Source organism: Molothrus aeneus, chromosome Z, assembly GCF_037042795.1.
Source record: "Molothrus aeneus isolate 106 chromosome Z, BPBGC_Maene_1.0, whole genome shotgun sequence".
NCBI lineage: Eukaryota > Metazoa > Chordata > Aves > Passeriformes > Icteridae > Molothrus > Molothrus aeneus.
In genome coordinates this window covers 16938919-16961049 of record NC_089680.1, presented here as the reverse complement: position 1 = coordinate 16961049, position 22131 = coordinate 16938919, and the positions used below count along the sequence as shown (strand labels likewise).

The 22131-nt window shown below is 39.5% G+C and overlaps 1 protein-coding gene across 3 annotated transcripts in view; it reads right to left on the bottom strand.

Moving 5' to 3' along the window:
• The window catches only part of PTCH1 (patched 1), a 73347-nt gene that overhangs the window by 31607 nt on the left and 19609 nt on the right, over positions 1-22131 (bottom strand). For all 3 annotated transcript variants that reach the window (XR_010785292.1, XM_066569148.1, XM_066569149.1), the window contains exons 3-12: positions 11961-12150; positions 10609-10678; positions 10405-10496; positions 8772-8970; positions 8038-8159; positions 6587-6734; positions 5544-5675; positions 5091-5246; positions 4406-4504; positions 3011-3136 (exon numbers count right to left, since the gene is read on the bottom strand). Coding sequence is in view for 2 of the 3 variants with exons in the window: in XM_066569148.1 (XP_066425245.1) it covers positions 3011-3136; positions 4406-4504; positions 5091-5246; positions 5544-5675; positions 6587-6734; positions 8038-8159; positions 8772-8970; positions 10405-10496; positions 10609-10678; positions 11961-12150 (1334 nt within the window). In the remaining variant the exon portion in view is untranslated. The remainder of the gene's footprint in view (positions 1-3010; positions 3137-4405; positions 4505-5090; positions 5247-5543; positions 5676-6586; positions 6735-8037; positions 8160-8771; positions 8971-10404; positions 10497-10608; positions 10679-11960; positions 12151-22131) is intronic.

The following is a 22131-nucleotide window of genomic DNA, read 5'->3' as shown; positions in this document are numbered from 1 at the left end:
GCTAGGAAGCCATCAAAGACAGCAAGAACTTCTTGTTTAAACAAGTCTGAGTAAGAGGGAGAGAGAGGAAGGAGACTGCAAATAAAGAAATCCATACAAAAATACAGACCACCCACCAAAACTGCCATGATTCTCTGATTCCAAGTACTGAGATCAAAGCATCACCTGATTTTGATTTTACCTTGTGAAGCTAGGCAAAGCAACTAATAGATGTTCCTTCCTAACAACAAAGGATTTCATTTTAGTGGTTGCTAACTTATAAGTGTATCAGTCATATATGCAGCTCTGACATCAATGAACATAAGTTGCCCACTGCTCCTCCTTTGCACGTTTCACCTCTTATATACAGGGCTACTGTGTTCCAGCAAAGACAAATTACCAAGTGAGAAAAGTTTGAGTAATTCAAACTCTAATTTCTGGGCACTCATGTGGGTTCCTACACATAAATTCCATATTAATCACTGCCTTATAAAAGATGTTGATGTTTTTATTCCGAATAATATCAACATGTTCATACAATAACACAGTATGTTGAAATCTCACTGGAAGCTTTTTGTTTGTCATTGTGCTACACAGACTTTATTTTAAACTTTCAGTGACTCAGTCTGTAGCATGGCAGTAGGCAAAAATGAATTACTTTAGGACAGGCATATGCAAGTTAACTGATTATACTACCAATTACAGCTGTTGTCTCCACATATGTTCCAAAGACAACCTCTCACATTCTGACATTGAAGAGTGAAAACATGTTAAAAAATGAGCAAAATTTGATCAGATAAGAGAGAATATTGGTGGCTCACACTCAACAACTCAGCAGTGGGATTACAACAAAATGGCCAATTTGTGTTGAATATTTCTTTATGAAATGCAATTAGGCTGAAGCAACTTCTTTAGAGCAGATACTACAGTCTGATGACCTCTCCAGTATCCTGTTAGCTGCTGAAGGTACCTGTCAAATATTTGAAATTGGGATACAGACTTAGGAGACATAAATAACTTCTTCGAGTGGAAGAAGTTATATACTACCAAAAGTATTTCACATATAAAGTTTAGTCTTTACCATGCAAATGTCATGAGTTTCAACAAAGCTAAGTGCATGGTCCTGCACCTGTACTTGTATTATGGTGTCAGGTCAGGCTGGGGATGAACAGATGGAGAGCAGCCCTGTGAGAAGGACTTGGGGGTGCTGGTGGGTGAGAGGCTGGACGTGACCCAGCCATGGGCACTCCCAGACCAGAGAGCCAAACGTGTCCTGGGCTGCATCCAAAGCAGCGTGGGCAGCAGGGGAGGGAGGGGATTCTGCCCTCTGCTCTGCTCTGGTGAGAGCCCACCTGGAACCCTGCATCCAGCCCTGGGGTCCCAGCACAGGGAGGACATGGAACTGTGGGGGTGAGTCCAGAGAAGAGTCACAAAGGTGATTCGAGGGATTGAACACCTCTCCTGTGATAAAAGGCTGAGAGAATTTGGGTTACTCAGCCTGAAGAAGAAAAAAATTTTCTGGAGGGACCTTACAGAAGCCTCCCAGTACCTAAAGAGGGGCTACAAGGAGGTTGGAGTGGGGCTTTTCACAAGGTCATGTAGTGACAAAACAAGAGGAATGACTTTAAAAAAAAGAGGGTAGATTTCAATTAGATATAAGAAAGAAGTGTTTTTTAAAAATTTGGGTAGGAAAACACTGGAACAAGTTGCCCAGAGACATCTAGTTAAAGATGTCCCTGCTCAGGGTGTAGGGGACAGGGTTGGGCTAGATGACCTTCAAAAGGTCTGTTACAACTCAAGCTATTCTGTGATTCTATAAAATAAAACAATTCACTATCATATGATCTGTAAGAAGAGACATCTAGGTTTTGGTAAATCAGCAGAGCTAAACACTGCTAACTATTCAAGGCTAAACATCTGCTAAAGGATAAAGAAAACCAATGAGGCCTTTACATTCTCTCTTATTCTCTATCAAATTGTCTATTGAGAAGGAAATGTAAGCAAATTATTAATGCTTCAGGTTTTAGCTTTTGTATTTTTCAGATTCTGTATTATTAGTAACATAATTGCAATCACAGTTTACCATTTTACAGTTTAATGCAGGCATACTTAAATCTCTGAGAACAGCAACAACTGCCACATGTGTTAGGAAAAATTGCAGCCCTGCTTCCTCTCGGTAGCCAAGGGCTCAATGAGAATAAAAATCAATGGAGAATCGGGCCAGAGAAGAAGAAAAATAACTATGAAATAGTACAGTGCACTGTAGTGCTATAAATTGCTAGTGTCAGGGGAAAGACTTCCAAATCTTTCTTCAGTCTTCACTTTTAGAAGAAATCCTTCTCCAATATCATAAATATTTCATATTTATGAATATATATTATCACAAACAAATAGAAGAAGACAGAGGAAGGCAGAGCAAGCAATGCATGGTTCAGCACACAAAATTCACGTTTTCTTTGTACCCATCTGGAACATATAATTATTAAGTTTTCTCCAAGTTTGCTAAAATTACTGGGAGTAAGGGAGTAAGAAGTGCTACAGTAATTATTAAAATTACAAATTCATATGTACTGCTGCAATTGCACTTGTAGTTTTGAAGAGCAGCAAACTGGACAAACATGAATGAAAGGATTAAATTGCTGCTGAGAAACAGTACAGTACACACTACACTGCAACCTACTCCTCTTGACTTTAGAATACAAATCCCTCTGGGAACTTTTTTCTTCTTAGTTACATATAGCTTGGGTTCTGCATTCAACCCAGCTGTGGTGGGACAGAGTATTCTTTCACCTGCTACCAGGATGTGAGAGACTCTGTGCATGAGAAGAGGGAGCAGGAGAATGGAGAGCAGACAGCAATTGTTACTGCCCAGGTCTGTGGTACTGCTGCAGTGAGGTTCTGGCTCAGTGAACCACAGGAGCACCAAAATTAGGCTTCAGTGCCAGCACCAACAAGTACCATTATCACACTTCCACAGGGCATCAGAGCTAACAATGGGTAGCTTACTTGGATATAAAGGGTATAAACTTACTTGGAGTGAAAACGCTCTTAAAGCCGGAATAGGAATTAAGGCAGCCATAAAGAAAGCAGTAACGTTGCTGATAGATGTAAGGGCTACACTTGCTCCTGTTCGCTTTAGACATTCACCTGTTCTGTCCTGCAAAACAAAGGATGCATCTTAAAAGTCAGGCGAATAAACTGATGTCCTGCAAATGATGGGGTCATCCTACAGGTATAACACAGTACCAGTGAAAAATTATCACCGTTAAATTCTGAAGATAAATTCAGAGTATGTGAGAAAACTATATATCAAGTTTACTATTCGGTAGGAACATAGATGAATTTCTCAAGTTTTTGAGGGCAGAAAACATGACTAGAATTGATTCTAGCTTCAGAACACAAAACTAAATGGGTGCTGACAATATATCAAATATATCTGCTGTTGAGAAGGATTTAATTTTTACCGGTAGAATCACTTGGTGTTCTCATTTTTCAGACAAAATAAGCATGTATTAACAGCAGAGAGGCATAACATAGCCACACATCTTGAAAAAATATGTAACAAAACAAACAAAAAGAACTCCACCAAGTCTAGGGACCACACACAAAACCCACCAAGAAATCAAGATAAACACATGACCCTTTCCTAACCCAACAGGCTATTATGAAGCAGACAGAGATTATAGAGTGAGGTTGCACTACCTACATACAAAACCAGCTGGAGAGAGCACATGGAAGACTGCTCATTCAAAACAAAATCAGCAAATATACACTAGTTTTAAATGGGATGTACTTGGGATGTGAAAATTTGGACTGAGACTAAAAATATTAATAAAAGTAAAGAATCATAAAAGTGATGATGCCTTAGATTTCCTATCAGTTATATGTTATGCTTTGAAATGTCATGGTCAATAATAAACTTCAGAAAATAAAAACAAGAGAAAAATACAGAAAATAACTCAATTCTAGGGCCATAAAAAAAAGTAAAGGTAACTGCCTTCCCTCTCTTTCTCCCTTATCTCTTCTATTCTATGTGATCTTTTATTAAAATCATTTCATCATCTCATTGTCAAGACTCCTATTTGAGTTCATTCCTAGATTTGCATTAATTTTCACTGAAATTTTTGGCAGAATTTGGATTATGGAAGTCTGTCTTTATGTAACAGTTTATAAATTAAAATTTCAAGAGAAAATAAACCTAAGACACTACAAAAAAAGAAAAGGAAACAAGAATATGAACATTCAAAAATGTCCTAGGACCACATGTATTGCTATAATTTCGTATTTTGACAGAAATAAGAATTTCTAGACCCTAGGAAAGCTATTAAAAAAAAAACCAAACAACTCCACTGATTAATTCTGGATATGAGTATTTGTTCCTATATGAAACTTATTGTTTTATTTTCCTTCACCATTTTGTCATTACCTCAAACGGAATTCTCTTATTCTGTCCTGTTTCACTAAATGCATGTGCCAGAAGGAAAACATCATCTACACCAACTCCAAGAGCAAGAAAAGGCAAAACCTTGGGGAAGAAACAAAACAAAACCCAAATAGATTATGTTATGATCTGCCATGCAGCTAGCCATTAAATGGCTAATTATAGCAACTTTTACATTACACTCTACACAAATCCAAGGATAAAATGAAAATGGAAATGATGCAATACAGGTATTAACTTTTATTCTGGAATGTAGCTGAGGAATTTAAAATATACCATTAACAGGTACAAATTCTCACCAGAATAGACAATATCTGATAATAATTCAAGTTACATTCCATGTATTTTCAGAATTTGAACATCCTAGTATATTCAGATGTAAAAACAAATCTGCAGTTCCTTAGATACTTAGGATGCCTCCACTTGTATTGGGACACAGAAAAACCTAACAAGAATTATACAGATTACATAATACCTGTTTTTTCTTCAGTATCACTTGTCAGCATGATAATTTAATTTATCACAGCATAAACTATGAAATAGGAAAACAGTAAAGTAAAAATCTAGAGCCAAAATATTTTTTCAGTACTTTACTTCTCAAAGATTTACTTGTGTTCATTCATTAACAGAGTACTTGCCATTTAACAGCAGACTTGTGTTTTCTAAATACCTGAGTTGTGGCAGCATTAAAGGAAATTCCGATCAATGAGCACAGGCCCAATCCTGCAGCCACAGAGAGTGCAACCAACAAGACTCCTGCCAGCCCCACAGCACCCTGAGACTTGGCACAGTCCCACCGCAGCATCGTTAAACAGGCATAGGCAAGCTAAGGAGAGGAGGCAGAGGGGAATTTGGGGGAAAAAAACCAAAATATTAGAATGTCCTCATCTATCAGCTGTCTCTCCCCATCCACCTACAGATCCTTACACAATTTTTAATCAGAATACACATGTCACAGAGGTTACAAAATGGAACAGGTGAGAAGCCTGAGGTAAAGTTTACAAACTGTAGGTTTTACTTTAAATATTCGTAAAATACTCTGGACTACAAACTGGTAACAATAAAGTAAATTTTTAAGCCTTGCTCTACTACCAAAGAAAATTAAAAAGATTTATTTTATTACCATTAATAAGTAGCCACTAGCTACTCGGATAGCACTGACATCAGAAAATGACTTCAAGATGTCATCCAGGGTGGTCGTAGTGAAGGAAAGCACCTTCTGAGTAGAATTTTGTGCAACACTTTGATGAACAACCTATGAAAAGAAAAATAAAACTTTGTGTGAATAAAGAATTTTTTTGTTTCATTTTAGTAATTTAGTCAAAAAAGTCATTACCATCTTCTACAGCACACATCTGAAATCAAATCTTTTTTGCCTTAATGTTTCTGCTAAAGCCCATGCTCTACACAGACATTATGCTGATGCGATAAAACACTGATGGTGTTTCCTGATTTTTTTCTGGCAAGCTGCTGATTATGAGACAGAATTTGAGCCCTTCAGGAAAGCCTACTGCATGCCCAGCTCGTTACAAACACTTAACTTGAACCCCTTCCTGTAACTCCACAACGCAGTACCAGTTCTGCACTTAACCCAGGCCAGCCACGTCTCTGCCCCTCCCTGCCTGGCCAGAGGTCAGAGGTCAGAGGTCAGACCATTTGCAGAGGTCAGAAGAAGCGCAGTGGAGGGCAGGGTTTGGGACACAGAAGGCAGGCCTTGTCACACAGCCTCCTCACCTGGGCTGCTGCTGAGGGAGCAGCCCATGGGTGGCTAATGTTTTCCAGACACCTTTAGAATAATCGCCAACCAAAAGCTTTTAAATTCCAGCTAGCTATTTGGTTTCTTCTCAGCCCCAGCTAAACAAAATTGTCCCAGGCAGGAAAAAGTAAAACCTTCATGGCTTCTCATATAGGAATAACCAAGCAACTTCTTACTGGAAAAAAACAAAAAACCAAAACCAACCAAACAAACAAACAAAAACCCAAACCAAAAAAAAAGAAAAAAAAGCCAAAAAAACAACCAACAAACTACCAGAAGAACTCTTAAAAACAGGGAGGTAATTGCTCAGTCCTGTTTTAAGCATATTCCTTAAGGAAATACTATAAAAAGTAGGCAGTGACCCTTAGTAGGACTTTATAGTATAGTATCTAAGTTATTTTCAATTTTACCTCAACATACATCCTCTGCCAGGCTTCCAGAATTGCTGCTGCCTTGTCCTCATTCCAGTTGATATGTGAAACATATTCATACCCCTTGAAATGTTCATACATTTGCTTAGGGGTCATTAACTGAAACATGGTTTGCAAAGCCTGGGCACTGTGACACGGAGAGAAGAGAGAGGAGAAATAGGCATAAACTGAGCATTTTCAGGAAAATATTTTCATGGCATGAGGTGCCCATGCAATTCTAACAGGAGCTTGCTTGAGTTCTTGATTTTACAGAGAACATGCTTGTATTAAAATTGAACAGAGTATAATTATTCTTCTGTGTATCTGGTGCAGTTGTACTGCTATTGAGGCTAAATCTGTTTTCACTAAAGTTAATAAGAGTTTTGACATTATTTTCAGTAGGATTAATGTCAGGAAAAAAGAATATAACCCTACAAATCTGTTCTTAAGTTCATGCTTAATAAGACAGATTGCTGTGAGGATGCCACAGGAACAGTTATTTCTATGAAGTCTTGTAAATGCTGGCAAAATGTCATTTGAAGACCTTGGTCTTTTATACCCCTTGGAGAGAAGGGGTAGTAGATTAAACTCCTCATGCCTAATAAACTGTGGGGAATACACAAAGGCAATCCACCCAGAATGTCCACAATATGCAACTCCATCCAACAATTTCAGAAGCTCTTATTGGTTAATAAGAAGGAACCATTAATTAGTAAGAGAAGGAACCTTTTTCTCTTTCAATGGAAGTGCCTTACTTAGCTCTTTCGTGAGAGAATCATCAATATGTTATGTGAATGCTAAAAAGGTTAAAAGTTCTCTGGAAAAAATTATACTTCATTTTGTTTAGTATGGCCTGCATTTTTCAGAACAGTAAATCACACAGTTTTATCTCCCCACTAAAGTCCAGTGCTCTATGTCTTCGTTTAGAAGTCTAAAACAAAGGGTTTGAGTTTGTGTTACTACTCAAAGTTGTATTAACAACACAGGGACATGAAAATAGACTATTCTCTGTATTGACCCTGAATAAAACATTCAGTGAATATTTTGGAATTCTGAGAGAAGTCAAAGGAGTTAGTACATTACTCGCATTATTTTCCTTCCTTTTTCCTTTGATCATATTTCAAAATGTGATCAAAGGTGTTCAGTGCTTTACAGACTGTTCAATGCTTTATACATACATTCTAAACAACAAAGTTGTCAGTAAAAAGCTTTCTTTCTGACTGACATACACCATCATTCTGAGATAAGAAGCAGGAAATTATGACACCACTTTATATTTAAACAACAGCCAAAGCATTCTTTTAAATTCTGCTCTCTTGAGACGTGTCACCCTGAAGTGAAATTTATAATACATGCGAAGGGCAATAGAGTTTGCATCATCCTCCTACCGTGACCTAAAAAATAAACCCTAACAAATTAAAACTGACATTTTCTTTAAGTATTTTTTTTACCTGACAAGTTTACCAGAACTGTTCTTGACTGTACCACCTATAATCAGCTCCTCCTGCCAATGCATGTATTTTCTTGACAGTCCATAGCATCCACCACTCAAAACAAGGGCTACATCAAGAGGCTAGAAAAAGTTACAAAGAAGCAGTTAATAGGTTTCATAACTTTATAAATTCATACCTTAATTCAGCACTCAGTGAACTAGAATCATGGATGTTAAAGACCATCTGGGTAGTCTACTAGAAAAAGGCATTCAACAAATCAAGCTAAGAAAACACCCAGGTGCTTGTTGACCAGATGGCAATTTCTCCAAAGTCTAACGTGACGGACTTCGAACTCATCACAAAAAATCAACAAAATTGGAGCTACTTGAGGAAAGGCTTTTCAGCATGGCATGGGGGTGCAGCAGCAGCTGTGTTCCAGCAGTGGCTATTGTCTGTCTGAGGCACCAGTTTGCTGAAATGCCACATCACTGCAGTGCCACAGCAACAGCTGACAACTGTACTTTCACTCTGAATGTACAGGATTAAGCACTGCATCACACAAGGAGGCAAAATCCATGACAGTGAGCTAACAGCGGGTAATAGGAACAGAAAAATGACATCATGCAAGAATACAAGCCATATACTGCTTGGAAGAAAACGGTACTTCTTCTAGTCTGTTTGACCTTCCCCCCCAACCTTCTCCACCCCCCAGCCTCCCTTGAAAAGACATGCACAAGGACAAGCAAACTTACTTTGGTGGAATTTTTATTGGGAGCTGTGATTGGGCAATCGGGATCAGCAGGATTCAGGCAGGGTCGATCCATATAACCATGACCAACCTCCGCTTTATTCAGCATTTCTTCCCAGCTCTCCACTTGGTAGTTTATTTTCTTTAACTCTTCCAAGAATTCTAAAGGGTCAAAGTTGATCCACTGCAAAGGAGGCTTCCCTCTGCAAGAGCAACCAGGAGAGAAAGACACATAGAAAAAAGACAAAAGAAGTTCTGAAATAAACGTACTTTAAAATTCATGTTTGAACAAATAACTGAGTTATTTTCTGCTACAAGTTAAAACCTTTTCTGGTAAAGCTGTTTCATAAAATGTAAGGCATGCTTTAATTAGATTTGTTTATGTACTTTTCTTGAAGCCCAGTTATAATTTGAACAAAAAAAAATACTTGGTTCTTACAAAGCTATCTTGTAAAAGTGGTTAAAAATACTTTCACTTACAAACAAAGCAAAACAAATTATCAAGAACCTAAATAACAAAAAAGCAACCAACTGCTGCTTCAAAGAATTAGGGGGGAGGGGAAAGGGACAGAAGAGAGGGCACTGAGGAAAGAAAGCCTTTCTCATAGTATCAGATTACTTCTTGCTAGTCTAATAATCATCTTGCAAATGTAATCAATCAATATAACTGATCTTTGTTTATCTGTAACAATACTGTGCTCCTTCAAATGCCCTGGCAGCTTGACTATCAACCATCAAGCCTTCCTGCTACCATGGCTGTCACCACTATCACTGTCACGTCTCCCACCCCCCACTTCTGAATTTGTGATGTTGACAGACCAGAAAGGCTTTTGACTGCCTTATTCTGTGGTTCAAACCACACTGTATCTGCTTAACCAGGCTTAAGTCATTATTCTGAATCTCCCAACCAGAAAACACAAACCCCCTTATTTCCCCATCTAAAACTGTACACTAAAGGTTAGGAGATGGCCATTGCAAATTGCTTTTGCAGAGACATGCAAACCAGGACAGAAACAATAACTCAAATGCTAACTCTTGCATAATTAACAGAAAATGCCTGCACAGATTAACAATTAACTCTTTAAAGAACTCAGGGCATCTAATATCACACTTGTAAACTGTGAGAAACCATCTATAAAATATAATATATGCTTTCTTTAATGGTTTCTGAAGCAAAGGATTTGTTCTTTACTCCTCAGGAAGGCTTGGAAATTAACTCAAGACATTTTCTTAGGTCTAAAATTCCCAGCCAACCAATGTTTTTGTATTTTATGGAGGGAAAAAAAATCCACCAGAAACAACTTTGCTCCAGGGATAAAAAAAAAGGTAAAGCATAAAATTCTTAAAACTCCAACTCAGAATTTACATTTTAATTTTCATGCTAGCAACACAGGAAAAATAAAAGAGGATTTAAATTGAGGTTTACAAATAATCTCACAGAAACAGGTAAACCTTGTGTTAAATGAAAAAAAAATCCATGCATATATGCGTATATGTGTATTTTTTATGCAGATACACTACACTTCATATTTTATTTTTCCTGTTAAATCATAATCTGAATAAACAATGGAAATGAAACTGAAGCACTGTACACAGTTATACAATTTAAAACATTCAGACCAGAAACACATGCTTACAATAGATAGGCAGTTCCTGACTGTAGCTTTGCTCCCTCCCAGAAGCAGTCCAAAGGAGTGATAATTAAGCAAGGATAAAGATATTCTATGATCTGTCAAAATCAGAAAGAGGAAAAACACAGTCACACGAGAATATAATCAATGCAGCACAAGCTGAATCATGAAAATACACAAACCTTGTAATTGAATGCCCGCTACACATACCTGGTCCATGTAACCTGCTTCTGTGATGAGTTCTCCTGATTTGTAACACAAATGTTCCAATTTCCACTGTCTGTAAGAAATGTGAAGGACAAATATTTTCTTCTTGCACAATTACTAGAAGTAATTTTGAAAATATAACAGACATTTAAAACTGTGACTCATATACACACACTGGCCTCAAGCAGCAAATCATTGAGTAAGGCAAATGTTATTAAAAAGAGATATATTAGATCTCACCAAAAAAAAAAAGTGCCTTTATTTCAGTTGTTTCCATATTCTCTGTAAAACTCACTCAAAATAAGGAGGGAGATGCTTTTATACATACAGGATAGTGAACATGTGTTCATGGGACAAAAATACATCTTGTATTTTTGTCAGTCTCATTTATATGAGACTGCTTGTGACTTAAGGTATCACTTGGTGACACCAGTAAGAGAAAAGCCACCTCCAGCTCAGAGGACTCAAATATAGTCAGCGGACCAAGACATGCAGAAGCAAATGAACCATTAAGATTCCTGCCTTCTTATTTCAGCTGTATTACAACTTCCACTACCATGGCTTCTAATGACTTAGGGCAGGAGCTGTGTAAAAGATAATTGGAGCCTTAGCAGTAGCTCATGGAGGAACCAGCTGGGTATGCTGAAAAGATCTGCTGAAACACAGGGAGCTTTGTGCCTCACAGGCAGGACTCCTAGGCACATCACTGTGTAACTAGTAACCCTGGCAGAACCATTTTTCAGGGAGACATCCTAGCCCTGTGCTGGTACCTTCCTGAGGTCCTGAGATGCACCATTATTATTTTTCTGTTGGACAACACACAACTGCCAACCATCAGTATGGGGCCACAGACACTCTTTAAGGCACAGTCTGTTGTCTATGTTATTAAACAGCTCTTATTCCACCCGCTGACATTTCTACCACATCTGCATTTCCCTTTATAGCCAAACTATTGGAAGAACACTAGCCTCTGCCACTGTTCACAGCCATTATGTACCTCATTATGACATTAGCAAGTGAATTCAACTCTAGCATGGAAGGATTTTCAATGTTAGGAGTCCTATCCATAAGGTTCTACATTTAAGATCACAGACATTATACCTTTACCTAAAGAAATGCTGCATGCTGTGGCATGCCTCACATAACACCACTTCCCCCATCTTACTTTTTAAATGCCAATTTATCACAGCTATCATGCCACAGTGTCAAGCTATCAGAAACCAGTGACACTCAAATCAAAACACAGCCCCAAGGGCACTCAGAAGTGCCAACTATTTAAAAACACATTAAGGAAAGCACGCATCCATTTTTCAGCTACCACATATGATCAAGAAAATTTTTGATTTTCCCCTCACCTGTTGTACATATAGACATGTACTCTGCTGGCCTGAAGTGCAGACTCAAGGTGCTGTCGGAGTGCTTCTGTTGTTAGTACATTAGCACCATCTTCCTGTGGAGTCTGGATCATGAGCTGGGGGTTGAACATGGCCTCTTCTCCAATCTTCTGCCGTGTGTAATTTAACTCCTGACTCACTCGTCCACCAACTGATGGATAAATATTAAGGACTTTGTATTAGCCAATACCTGCTTATTCTGCATTCTCTTGATGAACACTCTCTAGTCAGAAAACCCTGACTGTGTGCAGGGCCTATTCTTTCTCAAACTGACCACTGCGTAACTCTAAAACTAAGAACAACTTTTAGTATCTCTGAAAAAAGCGCCACATTCCTCATTACAATACTTTTACTGCTACTGTACTGAAACACTGATGCATGAACTGGAGCCTCTGTTTTTTCTATATTATAACCAATATCCCAAGTGTAAAAATTAAAGAAGAGGAAGAAAAAAGGAAAAACTTTACCTGGCAGACCAGAAGAAATACTATGCTACAATTTCTTATACTTGTATGTAGTCTACTCCAAAAGCACATTTCAAGATAATGGCTTTAATTTACACTCTTCTACTAAATAATTTGGCAAAGATAGAAGGCAAATGTTCCTCTTAGGTATTAAAAAAAAAATGGAGAAGGGAAAGAGTAAGTGAGCAGAAGTATTTCTTTCAGCCTTAAATAAAAAAAGAAAAAATGTCAGGTTCATATAAAGAGATGCAGTTTGAGTGTAGCAGAAAGGTCTGTCTACAGTAATTTACCCCAGTGGCCCATTACCTGGCTTAACGTGCTGTGATGTAGGAGATTGCTCACGTGCAACATCTGTTTCTAAACCCACATGAGCCAAACGGTGTGCTCCATATTAAAACATGGTGGGGAAAAAAAGAAAAAAAAAAAAACGAGGCAGAGGGAGACTGCAGAGTCGACAGGCTCTAGAGGGAGCTAGATACAATTTGCCTTGCCAGAAAACATTGCGTAAGAATGGAAAACTGTCTTTCCTTTTACAAAAACCCCAGCCAGCTAGAGTTCATATACTTCATATAACCTCCCCTGTAGTCTCTCTAGCCAAGGCATGTGGGAGGCAATGTCAATTAATTCAGCCTATTAGCTGAATCAAGACTACATCCAGATGAGGAGGACAAGAATGTAAATCCAAGCTACAGATCTGGTCTAATTTGTTACATTTTTCTCAGTCTTAGCAAGCTTGACACTGGCTAACTGAATTACTGCCAAAGTTTAGCTTGCAACAGTGTGAACAGAAATTAAGCACATATATTTATTTCTTCCTAGGTCATATAACAAAAGACTGATCCATAACCAGTTGGCAGAGTGAGAGATGAGATTCCTGAGCCTAAACAGGGACATACTTTTTCAATCACTTGGGCCCTCAACCCACCCGTAACACCCCTGGGGCTAAAACGACCACCAGGCAAGAAGCTGGGCCCCTGCATGCATAAAGCTGTCAGAATGAGACCCTCAACAATTAAACCATACAGACATTCTGGCACGAAGCATTGCTTAATTTCTTGTTCAAGAATTCTTTGAAGAAATAAGTGTTTCCACAACACACCCAATTTTTTTTCAGCCTGTCACATGTGGGATTACCTCCTTTATACCATGGAACAGAGACTAGCTCACAGTACACAAAACAAAACAAAACAAATCAAAGTACAACCTTTTACCTAGAGTCCCTTTAGAACTTTTTAACATCACTCTTACTACAGTGACAGGACATACTATCATTGAGACTGCATTTGCATGGTAACAAAATGTTATTGCTAATTCTTATCAAGATTTAAACTCTAAAAATACTTTCATTCATCAGCCCCAGGTTTATGCTCACTGCTGTCTTTCCACAGTATTCCACCAATCAGTAGTCCTTGATACTTGGATTTTTAATTCATCTTACAGGAATATGAGAAATAGGGAGCAGAGTTATCCTAATCTGTATGTTTTGTAACCAGACCTTTCTTTCACAACCCTTTACACTGCAAGTGCTTCAAAGACAAAGTGACTCTCTCCCTCTTTTATCTCAGTGCCAGTCAAGACAATAAAGCCCCAACATTAAGAGGACTGGCGAGTATACCATAAACTTCTCTCCTGGTACTATATTCTCTCCCATTCCACCCACACTTTCCCTTTGAATTTAACCAGAACTTGAACCAACAAATCATACTTCATGCAAGACAAAGGGCATCATTCCCACCTCTGCTGAAAGTGACCAACTGTTTACTATCAACAGAGATGATCGCTTCCTAATCAAGGTCCTGTCAAACCACGTTAACTTCACTGAACAAGGCAGATCTAGCTAATCAAAATTGCATCATGCAAGTCAGTCATCAGAACAGAAGCTGTTTTTTCCCTTTCTAACCTTTCAACCAGGAGTAGCAAAACCACCCAAGAAGCTGGGCACAGATTCCAGAACCCATCAGCAGATCTGCTTCGCATTCTTCTTAAGGCATTACATCATTTAACTATTCCTTTGATGGGTCCATTATCTACATTTCTTCAGCCAAACATAGTAAAAGTAGCTCCAAATATTGCAAATATTTTATACAATGTAGCAATCAGGTAAAAAAAGTCAAGTGTACATTGACAGAATTTTCAGCTGCAAAACCAGGTTATGTTAAACCATATGGACAGACCAGAAGCAAGTGAACACATCAGTGGTCTTTCAACATATTAGGAGTAAAAGAGAGCAAAAGGGAAAGAAAAACCAAAAAAATTGAAGTTTTTACCAGCTGTGCTTCAATTTATTTTAATTAAAAGTTTGCAAAGATCACTGGAGCCTGCCATACTCGCATATCTTCAACCCACACAATCAGCACAATTAGCTGAACAGGCATTAAAATCAAGCCTCTTGTTGCTCTTTTTTTTTCCTCCAATTACCCACAAGTAGTGCAAAAGCTTAAGGGAGAAATGACTAAAAATGTCATGGAAATGTACTAAAGCCACTGTGCTGGATATATATATATTACCTGCATTCATACACACATTCTGCAGGAATTCATTTCTTACACTTAAAAAAAAAAAAAGCATTATAGTCATGATAGTGTTTGCACACCATAGCACAAACAATATAAGGGAAAACATGATCAATGAACAAAATGCTGGTGTTTTATGGTTTTCCTTTATGGACTCTGTTTTCTTCACCTTGGTAATAGCAACATTTTACACTCAAAATGCTACTAACAGAAATTTTATGTATGGCATACATACTTCCAATTCTATTTTATATCAAAGACAGTCAAAACCATCTCACATTAATACTCTGATCAAAAAATCAGGAAAAAATCCACATATCACTGTCCTTTTTGATATACCAAAAGCCACTTGATGGTATTCTAGACTTTCATTACATGATTCCTTATGATTAAGTACACAGATGGCTGAGTCAGTAGCAAGAACTCCCACAATCAAAAGATGATTTAAGTAACAGGTCAAGGCAGAGTCTCATGACTGGTGATAAGACAGTGCAGTGGCTTGTACACCACCCTTCCAGCAGTGTCATGGGTTTCTGCCAATAAAAAATGAGATACCATGCCGTCTGTGTGATTTAGCTACAATTTTTTTCCGAGAAAAAAAAAACAAAACAGCAAAGCACTAACACCAGTGTTGTGGCATTCTTTCACATTTAACATATCTGTTTCTAATTCTCAAGGATGTATTTGAAGGCCATTGCTCAACATGAAACAGTGTAACTGACAGCATCTCTGCTGCTGAGGGTTAGTTATAATTAAAAAGCTGGTTTTTTTCCAGAGACAAGGAAAGTGCCTTCCTCCTTCCCACCCTCTCTGATATCCACAGGCTTCCCTCTTAGCTCTTTGCCAGAACACTCCAGATCTGCCTTGAGCAAGTCAGCATCCTACACCATGAAACAAACTGCTGCTCCTCCTGAGCCTCCCCACCAACTGGAACAGAAGCTGGTCAAGGTAATTTGCACTAAGACTGGTGCATAACACTGATACACCCTTCAATGATGTAAGAATAAGACTGTGATTGTTTTCATTGGCACAATTTTTGACACATTTCCTTCCACTGGCTTAGTACCCATTTTGAAGTTCCTGTGTCATTCAGCTCATGTGCTCATTCCACTGAGAATGTCTGTCTTATCTACACCTTTCTCACAACCAAAGTGAAAATTTACATGGCATTCATTATATTAGCATGTTAACAAAGAAGTCTGGAATCCATTACTGCAGTCCCTTCCATACCAGCTAGCCTGAGGAGTAAATTTGACCACTGTCACACTTACAGATCAATGCTAGATCAAGCCATCAGGGATGACCAGAAGTCACTGCTTATTAATTTACTGTTCAGCGGCTCTGAAGGCATTAAATACTTATTTTTCAGAGTGTCTTACAATATTTCATTTCAGGTTACTGGAATTGCATCACATAGTCCGAGATTTCTTTATTTTTCTTGGACATGAACACTACCTCTATTAACCACTCAATAGTTACCTTGTGCACTACCAGATGCAACCAGTAGCTTAGTAGACAGCAAGCTCTCTCTAAAAAAGAACATTCCTGAGAGACAAACATTTGGGATAAAAATGTTTGCCTACCAATGTGGAGGACAGACTTTGAGAAACCAAAGCCAAGTTTCCCACAAATACATACTGGTTTTGGAGCCTAAATTCTCAGACAAATTTTACATACACAAACAATTTTCTGGAGAACCTCCCTTCTGAAGACTATGGGCCTCAAGGTGTTTCCATCTGAGCACCTGAGGAGCAGACACAGTTCTGCTTTGTTTGAGCAACACCACCTTTTTAATTTTTTTCAGGACTATAAATGTGTAGCATTAGAGCAATTCAGCAACCTTGTGCCAGTGAAAACTCAAAGCAACAGAATCATGCCTCTAATAGTCATGGACATCTCACACAAACAATGTTTTTGTTTTATGTCTTTGAAAGATGCTAACATTTTTGATAAATCAGGCATATGGAAAAGTATCCCTTGCAGTGCTTATTTTATGGCAATAGCAAAGGCAGGGAACCTTTGCAATACCTATAATCACTACAGCAGGAGGTATAGGAAATAAAACTCCCTTACAACCCAGTGATCACATACAAAGATTGAATAATATTCTAATGTGCCTTCACCAACCAACCCAAAAAGCAGCAATGTACAGAGAAAGATGCTAGACTTACATGGAGAACAGACATCCTGCCTCCACCCTGCCTTCTCACCCTTCAGCACCCTCTCTCTGCCAGGATGGGAACCAGAAAGAGACTTCATACCTCTCTTCCTGATACCCTGCACAGCCCATCTCCCTCGGCTTTGACTGCCATTATGGGCTTTCTTCTACTCCACTTCCTCATGGAATGCTGTTCCCATGTGCATCTCTGTAATACGTGTGTACAGGTGTTACTCAAACACCAAGCAATGAAGCTAGTTTCAGTCCATCGCAATGGTACACAGATGAGGCCAGTGCGACACAGTTCTGCTTCCCCATCCTGAGTACCACAATCACAAGCAGTCACACATGCCACAGAGCAGCAAGCAGTACCTGATGGCACCAGTGACAATCTCTGTTTTTACTGATAAAGAACACAGACCTCATGAGAAAAAAAACCACAGCAGCCAAATGCTATTCACAAAGGGTTGAAACCTTCTATAAAGAAACTGATACAAAGAGTTGAAGTTCTACAGCAGATATGAAGACTATCCTGTCTCTTACTGGGCACAGAAAAATAATGGCCTTTTGATTTAAAGCTTCCTGTTGCTCTCTAGGGAGTTCTGTCTTCATGTTCTCTCATATGTTTGAGCTTGTCTGGTGCTGCTCTTTGTCAGCAGCAGAATATAGTTTTTCTGCACACAGACAGTTTTAGTCAGCATCCCGACAGAAGAGCAGGGAAGACAGCAAGCACCTTCCTCAGAATTATCATTCTTTAGGCCTGACAGGCAAAATCATTTACTGGGAGAAAGTGCAAAACACCTTCTGGAAGTCCAAGTTTAGCTGGTAGCAGAAATGGGATTGGATTGGAATGTCCACTTCTTAAACTTTTAAAACGTCTTCAGCTTGTAGAGACACAATTGCTATTGCTTTACATGGCTGATCTCTGAATGTATTAACTACTGTGAGATACTGATACATCTAACGATGTATCTAATGATGCTAAGGATGGCTGTCATAAATTCATCAGGATTACATTATAAAAACATAATGCAAAAATAAAGACTTCACAGAAAGTGAATGAAACTGAGCTACCAAAAAACTCTGTTGAGAAATGGTGAGTTTACAAGAGCTAGAACACAGTGGTTAACAATCAGTGTCTTAAAGAGATTACATGGTCATTCAGTGGGCTGTGCAGCAGCTAATAAAAAAAATCACATTAATCATGTAACTAGACAAGATCTCTGCAAGCACTGCACTACAGGCAGTCAGAAATTGCATGCTGTGTCTGTCTAGGTTTTCTTGCACAGACTTCACTGAATACACATATAGCGCACACGGAGCAGCTGTTGTGCCTACCCAGGTTACAACAGCCTGCACCCTACCATCTCCCTTCCCAACAAACAGGTAGACACTCTACTCTTCTCCCTCTCCCCAGTTATGCTGTCCAACAAAAGGACACCATCTATAACATCATCACATCCCAATGAGAAGATATAATCAGTGTCAATATCTCTTTAGTGCCAAAGACTTTAGGATAATGTAAAAGCAGTATGACCATATCAACCATTTCTATCACACTGTGAATAAAATAACACCAGGCTCTTCATTTTTACTTTAAAAAAGTGGGGGGCAGAGGGGGGGCAGGAAGAGGCAGAGATAAAAACCTACAAATGTAAAAAAAAAAGCTAACAAAGAAACACCCAACAACAAAGCGCTTCAAAAGGCTGCTTTTTATCTCTCAAGCCATCATATGATATGAGTTAAGTTACTCCTTACACATGCTGGGGATGGCTCCAGTGTTGCTGTTACAAATTTCGTTAATGCTGACACGATTATGAATAGCAAAAATAAAAACACACATCAAAGTTGCCTTTTCATTCTGTCACAGTATGATAAAGTTTAGAGCTGTGACAAGGATACAAAGCTGTCTGCATACTCCGGAATACAGTCCAACAACAGCTGCCGCTGCTTGTAGTGAGAAACCTTCCCTGCAATTTTAGGAACTGAAAACTTTTCTTTCTAAAAATCGGCTAAAATCCAATTTTACATGTACACATCTGTATTGCCTATAGGCAGAAAAATAATAATTTTAATTGAGTAAAACAGATAGATTGCTAAAGAAAAAGAGATATTTTCATTTCTTGCTTGGTGTCCATCTAGGTTGAGAGAGTGGAAAAGTGTAGGGAAAAAAAACAGGACACCAAAATAAACAAATTAAACAGTACAAACTTAAGAAAAAAAAAAGCAAAACCAATATGCAATGAAACATACAATAATATACAATACTGGTACATCACAATTCAAACTTTTCAATTAAACATAAAATGCAGTGGCTGCTTACTGAGCTGCGACACATGTCCTTCGTAACAGGATATGAGCTGTTCACCTCTGGGTCACGGTTCCTAATCCAGCCAGGAACAATAGTGACCACAAGTTGTTTACCATCTGACAGCTGTTTGCTAACTTATGTGAAATGAGTTGGTGGTCTCAGTCCATTTCCTATGGGGCAGGTGTCCACATTATAAAACAGTACTGTCACAACAGGCATCCTTGTTGACCAATCCAGCAAAGAAACCGAGGAATGAATGGGCATGGAGAGCAAACTATACTTCCTTCCAAAGACATGGTCCCTTCACATCACAACTAAACCATAGCTTTCAGTGGAGAAGCCCAACAACTGAATTTTATGGCTCAAGTAGCAAAGGAATAGTAGCAGAAGTGTCTCAGACTATGCTTTTTCCTAGATATCAAGGAGACTGCCTTCAGCAGCTAATACAGATTATTGCAATTCTCCCAACAGTTTACAGTCACATGACGGTATATAACCCAAGAGGAGCAAGCTGAATTCTTACTCTTCAGTAATTTAAGATAACAGCCAAGCATGCTTCATAACAAGCAAAAATTCTCAGTTGTACACAAAAGTGGCAAAGTTTAGAGGAGTTCTGCTGAGAAGGGTATGTAAAGGGCTTCAAGGTCTAAAGCTAAGGATTTCAAAACAGCTGAATATAATTTCTTTAAGTTACTTTAGATTGAAGAGCTTCTGCTGGGTAATGTGTTACAAACAATTTGCTGTGTTGTTCCACAGCAGTCAGCTTTCCTCTAGGCCAAACTTTTCATTTAACCTCTCAGTGCCCTTTCCTCAAATATGTAATTGTTTTCCTGTGTGGTTAAAAACAGCATTTTTAGGTCTTTTCATCTGTACTCCTGGGATAGCACAAATTTCATCTGTACATGGAGTAGCACAAAATTTGAATGCAATCTTTTTTAAAGGAACAGCAAGCAGCAATGCAAACAGATGCAAACAGCATCCAGAACTTTCTAGAGGATATCACTTCCTAAATAGCACTTTTAGGAGATGGCAAAATTAACATAGAAAAATGAAAGGAATGAACACTTTACGACACAGGGTACAGCTCCTTTCAAGATTTCCCTACCAGCTGCTTGCTGTACCATCTGTTGTTGCCTAAGCAGCTTCCTTCTGAATGGCTTTGCACTGAAGCAGAACTGCTCTCACTGTTGGACACAATCAGGTCAGGTCAGTGCTCCCCCCAGCACCGAACCTGCTGCCTGTCACAGCTTCCCCCACCTCGATATTTCTTACTGGCCACCAGCTCCCGAGGCCGTGCTGCATCTGTCAGGAGGCCCATTTTTCATCGCTCGCTCGCCATTGACACCGAGCAGGACCGAGCGCGGCCCACTTTGTGCGGGATGCACTCCGAGATTCCCGTCAGACGCTCCGAGTGTGCGACCATATGGCCAGGTTTATGCAGAAGCAGGAAAGGTCGGGACAACAAATGGCCAAGCACACCCCTCAGCACGGCTTTTATTTTCTGCTTTGGGCCACTGTGACCGTGCTGGTGGCTTTTCAGACGGAGCCCGGCGCGGGGGTCCGCGCTCCCTCTGGACCTTGAGCGGCGGCTCTAAGGTCCCGGGGCGGGAGGAGGCCGAGCGGAGCCGGCAGTCCCGCGGGGCCACACGGCGGGGTCCCACTTGGAGCCCTGCCAGCAGCCGGCCCCGCCGGCAGCCACAGCCCTGCCCCGAGGGCACCCTCTGGCCCCGCCGCGCTGGTGCGTTCCCAACGCCGCTCCTTCCCGCGGCATCTGCGCAGGGAAACACAACGCTGGGAGCCACTTTCACGATTTTGTTGCGAGCGGGATTAGCTGGATTAGGGGCCGATTCATAAGGACCCCCTGCGGCTGTGAGGAAGTTTCATCACAAGGTCAGTGTGGTGTGAACTATATTCTGTCAACACCACCACTCCTTATAGCCAGCTACAAAAAATACAAAAGGGGGGGGGGGGTTGGGTTGGGGCGGGGGGGGGAAGGAGGAAATTGCAAATGAAATATATGAATGAACAGTTTACAGCAACAAAAAGATTTACCGATTTCCCCCTCGAAGGCCTAAAAAGATGGGTACTATTCAACTCTGCGTTCCTTTAAAACAAGAAATCTGTACTAGTAATTTTTAATTTATAAAGAATTCAGTGGTTTAGGAGGTGAGAGGAACCTGGGGAATAAGTGTAGCAACCCACACACAAAAACCACAGAAGAACTTCTGGCACTTAGTTTAAAACCAGTCATGCAGCTCCAAGATTGTTGCACTGTTGAGATTTTATTACATTTAATGCTGTCACCTTCAAGACTATTTAATTCCTACCCCCCTAAGTGCAGTAAGTAACAGAGACATAAAAAATAAAAAAAAAAAGAGTGTTGGATTGAAGAAAGGACAAGGTGAATTAAAGGGCTTTTTTGTTTGTTTTTGCTCTTTAAAGCATAATTACCCACCTTGTACTTCCCCCATCTCCCCCCCAGCAAGATTCCCCTCATCCCATCGTAATGGCATCACTCAAAGACTGCAACACTTTTATAGCTAGCATGATGCAAAATAAAATCTATAATGAAAGAGCAGGACTTTTGTTTTGCATGTGTAGTTTTGGGGGAGTTTGGGGCGGGGGGGGCACGTGGTTTAAGAGAAGTCCCTCTTGCACAGAACCAGGCTGTTCAATCAAAGCCTTA